We start from the raw sequence: 4,958 nt of genomic DNA on the forward strand, positions 1-4,958 counted from the left end.
ATACGGATGAAATGCCACAAGGGACTTTATCCACTACGGAAACAGTAATTTCACAGGTTGCAACTTTGCCTCCGATGACAAGTGCTGCTTCAACGATGTCGATTACGGGTGCGATTGGAACATCAATTCTTTTACCTCCACCGGGAGGTTCAGGATCGACGATAACAACGTTCAGACCTTATGTGTCTCGCTTTGGCACCACAAATCCTCTTTATGGAATGTCGTATTCCTTAATGCCAGGATATCAGTCAACATCAAGTGCAACATTGTTTTCAGACCATGCTCAAAATACGAATCCCGCCTTACAAGGATTAGTGTAAGGGGGAAATGCTCAGAATAGGAATAATACTCATAATAGAACCATGTCGTTGTCGAATACTTCAATAGCAGTGTTGAGGCAGCAAATGGATGATAGTAATCATGAGTTGGTTAATATGTTAACTAATCAAATGGGTACAGTTTTTAATCCTGTGATACATGAATCTACTGAAACAAATAGGCAGGTGGCTAATCAATTGACACGCTTGTGTAACTTCCTGGGGGCACCGGCTCGGCAGATGGCACAAGTGGTTAGGCAAACCATTCTTGTTCAAGTAGAGATACGGGTAACAAAAGATGAGACAGTCCATGAGGGACAAATCCTTAGACCCCAACAAAATCAGGGCGTTGAGTCAGGAGTAGCAGGACGTAACCAAATGATGTTAGTTAACCGACATCAGGATGCTGATCAAATTATCGATAAACATCGGCAAGAAGACTTGGCAGTGGAAAATAATTTGACAACTATTGTCGAAAGAATTATGGCTAGGAATGGTATGAGTGCCACATTGCAAAGGCCACTATATGCTTCCCCATTGGCTGAATTTATTCTCCAAACCGAGGCACCTAGAGGAATGAAGGTGCCTAAATACACTAAGTTTGGGGGAGAATCTGGTGAGTCGACAATAGAACATATTGCCAGATATTTAACAAAGTCGGGAGATTTGGCTCACAATGAGGGTTTGAGAGTAAAAAACTTTCCTTCCTCTTTGACTAAGGCTGCCTTCACATGGTTCACTTTTTTGGCCCCAAATTCGATTGATTCGTGGGCCAAGTTAGAAAAGAAGTTCCATGAACAGTTTTACGAAGGACACTCCAAAATCAGTTTGGCAGAATTGTCTAGCATTAAGAGAAGGTTTGCTGAGAGTATTGACGATTATCTGAATAAGGGTGTTTAGCCCTAGTTAACGTAAATACTTTATAGCTATTTGGATTAATCCTAGATGGATATAACGACATCCTTCTCTAACATGATTTTTTAACAACTTTATATTTAACAAATTAATGTTTTCATGTTTATTGCATATAGATGTAGCAAATTCCATTATATGAGTAATTTTTTTACTATAAAAATCAAACGTGCTCATTTTATAAATTTCTTTTAATTTAATTTCTGGCATAGACCAATTAACTAATTATTTTCCATTTCTTGAATTTCTAATTCCTGATTTTGGAAAGTATCTTGATCTATTTCAAATTTACCATTGTTTAAGGTAGCATGAACTAAGGTTCGACTACTAATATTACTACGTGAACTGCATCCTAACTCACTTAAAGCCTTGATGATTTAAGACATAGTTACTAAACAGTAAATTATTAAACAAATTTCTATTATGTAACTGGTTATTTCTTAAGTTTCTTACTTACTCTCTCTCTCTCTCTCTCTCTCTCTCTCTCTCCCCTATTGTTCCTTTCTTAATGACAACTACAGTGTGCTAAACCAACAATTTTACTGCCTCACTTCTCGGACTTACGACCTGACCACACACTATCAGCAGGTGCCCTTAAAGAAAATCAAAGTTCAGGATTATGCTAAAAAATAAATAATGAAGTGAGGTAGACGGTTAAGAGTATAATAATAATGAAGATAATTATTATAATAGATTGAATAATTAGAAAAACTCTTTATTATAATAAACAATCAAAGTTTCTTACTTACTGTCTAACTCTTTTTTTTATATATATTTTTAGAAAAACTAATTAGAAAGTAGTATGTACCTTTTGCATGTACTATCAGAACTTATTAAAATACTTGGGTGTTGACTCGGTATAACACCATAGATCAATGAGGGAAAGGCTATTTGCATCTTCACAACAAAAGAGGCCGCATGCTTCATAGTTTGATCAAAGGCATGGGATCCAAAATTAAAACTTGACTTGGTCCCTACAATATAAATGAACTTACCCAATCTTATAACAATGTTGGATGTATGATTAGTTGGCATCCAATTAGCAGCTCCAATTCTGTGAAGTACAACATATTTCACACTCAAATCACTTGCTGACAGCTTCCCTTTCCTTGGCCATTCCTTTACTTGTTTAGTAGTAATCTCTCTGCAAATGACATTGTCAGAGACTTCCACTTCATCTTGTTCTTCTTCATTTCTGCCCAAAAACCTATTTATGATTTCAGGAGAAAAATCCACATATCTTCCTCTGACACATACTTTTCTAAACTCCTTGATCCTCTTGTTATAACATTCCTTAGAAATATTCACAATAAATTCTTTAACAAGCATTTCATAACACTTGCCAAAGCCAGTTACAGTTTTCATTATCCATCCTCTTGAATCAGACTCATCAACTTTTTGCATTCAAAAGCATTTTTGCTAGTTCTCTTTCTAGTGTTAGTCTTCTTTGATAAACAAATTTCCATTTTTCTACATTCTCTACAGAGTGAAAGGAAATGTTGTTAATTGGAACTTCAGGAATATTTGCTGGAATCTTCTTCCCAAAAGCCTGCTTTCTGGCAATAGACACGATGTCCTGAACATTACGTTCAACATCATCGTCATTTCACTAGACTCAGAAGGAACTTCCTTCCTCTTAAGAGATTTCTTCTTAGAAACAGGAGTAACAACCTTGCTCCATCTTTTTGTAGGGTCAACACTAGATCTTCTCCTGAGAGATTTAGAGGGCATGCTGGAGGATTCAATAACTTGACCTTTTATGTTCTTCAACCTTTTAGCTATTCCTGGAGCCAGTTTTTGACCAATGAGCATATCATCAGAGTCCAGATCCTCTATATTCACTATGTCAGTAGATTGATCCTTTTTCTCTAACTAATTTTCATCTTTGTCAGCCATATCAATCGACATCCCATTAGACTCCTCTTTGTCTTTCGATTTTTCAGGGGACAGAGTAGACACATTGACATTAGTTTTACCCAGAGGGGTTTCAGTAGTGTTATCAGTTTGGGCCAAGGATGTGGAGACATCCGGCACAACACCAGTCTTAGGCTCAATACCCAAAACTTGAGAGATTAGCATACAAATATTCTTATATACATCGCCTCTATCCATAATGATCAAGCTATATTTACACAAAGTAGTAACAGACTTAGGTCTACTACTAGTTTCAGAGGCTTCAACATCTTCCATAACATTTGGCATAGCAAGACATTCTTTAGAAGCACCAACATTAGGTTATACATTAATGGGATTAAGGTACAGGCTAGTCATAGAATGAGGTTTCTTCACAATAGTATAGAGTTCAAGAATTTTTACATTTCAAGCAGTCATGGATGGAGAGGAAGAGGTGCTTACTTTAGAGGGCTTACCTTTCCTCGAAGCAGATGTTCTAGCCTTCCTTATAGGGGTTACATGGCCAAGAACCATCGAGAGGGGAATGACATCAGTAATGACATCAGAGAGATCTATCTCAGTACCAACATTTTAGGGTTCAATTGCTCCTTGGTGTGTTTTCTAGGAGTTGGGACAGAAGGTTGAGACATTTTAGAGATTTGAGGTATGGACTTCAAAGAGAAGATAGAGAGATGAGAGTGACTAAGAGTAAGGTTGAGAGAGAGAATAAATGAGGTAGCGTGAATGATGTTGATAGAGTAGCTAGGATGGCGCATTGGGAAAATAAGGAGGGTTTGTAATGACATTCCTTGTGTTTTGTGCACCATTAAATGGAGGAAATAGAAAATTTGATTTCTATATCTCCATATCAGTAATTGTTATAATTCTTCAAGCATGCAAATGCCCAATTCGCCCCTTAATTTTTCAAACTGATTTGCATCTAAGGCTTTAGTAAAAATGTCTGCCAGTTGCTTCTCAGTGGTTACATGCTCAAGAGTAACAATTTTGTCTTAAACAAGATCCCTAATAAGATGATGTCGAATATCAATATGCTTAGTTTTGTTGTGATGAATAGGATTCTTGGATATGTTAATAGCACTTAGGTTGTCATAATATAATATCATGACATCTTGTCGGATATTGTACTCTTCTAACATTTGTTTCATCCAAATTAATTGAGAACAACTGCTTCCTACTGCAATATATTCAGCCTCATCCGTGGATAAAGATACACTATTTTGCTTCTTACTTAACCAAGATATAAGATTATTTTCCAAGAAGAAACATCCTCCAGAAGTGCTCTTTCTATCGTCAGCACCGCCTGCCCAATCTGCATCACAATATCCTATAAGCAAGGAATTTGCATTATAACAAAACAATATTCCATAGTCACTAGTTCCATCGATATACTTCGGGATCCTTTTCCCTTCAAAAGCTTTCGGGTTCTCCACCATTGGTAAGAAAAACATACTCGTTAGAGGGGTATCGAAGATAAGACCTTCTATCACGAGTAGACCATCTCAACTTATTAGAAGCAACTGATTGCTCAATACTTTCAACCTCTTGATCAACCTCATTTTTAACAACGTCCTCCGTAGCACCTATATTAACAATATCATTAGGATTTAAAACATTATCAACATTCAAATCCATACCTTGATTTTGAATTGAAAATCTTCGAAAGTGATAGGGGTAGGAGCAATAATAGTTAAGTCTATATCAACCATTTCTTCCCCTTCAAAAATCAGATATTTATTCTCAAATTTGTCGATGTCCTCAATGGTATAATCCTCCATAAATACGACATCACGACTACAAATAAGCTTTCGTTGAACC

General features: G+C 36.5%; 1 protein-coding gene across 1 annotated transcript; it reads left to right on the top strand.

Moving 5' to 3' along the window:
• Window positions 1-362: 362 nt before the first annotated feature.
• Window positions 363-1,371, top strand: LOC127095628 (uncharacterized). The gene is made up of 2 exons (XM_051034296.1): window positions 363-933; window positions 1,349-1,371. Exons 1-2 carry the CDS (start codon window positions 363-365, stop codon window positions 1,369-1,371), a joined length of 594 nt encoding a protein of 197 aa, XP_050890253.1.
• Window positions 1,372-4,958: the final 3,587 nt, after the last annotated feature.

Source organism: Lathyrus oleraceus, chromosome 6 (assembly GCF_024323335.1).
Source record: "Lathyrus oleraceus cultivar Zhongwan6 chromosome 6, CAAS_Psat_ZW6_1.0, whole genome shotgun sequence".
NCBI lineage: Eukaryota > Viridiplantae > Streptophyta > Magnoliopsida > Fabales > Fabaceae > Lathyrus > Lathyrus oleraceus.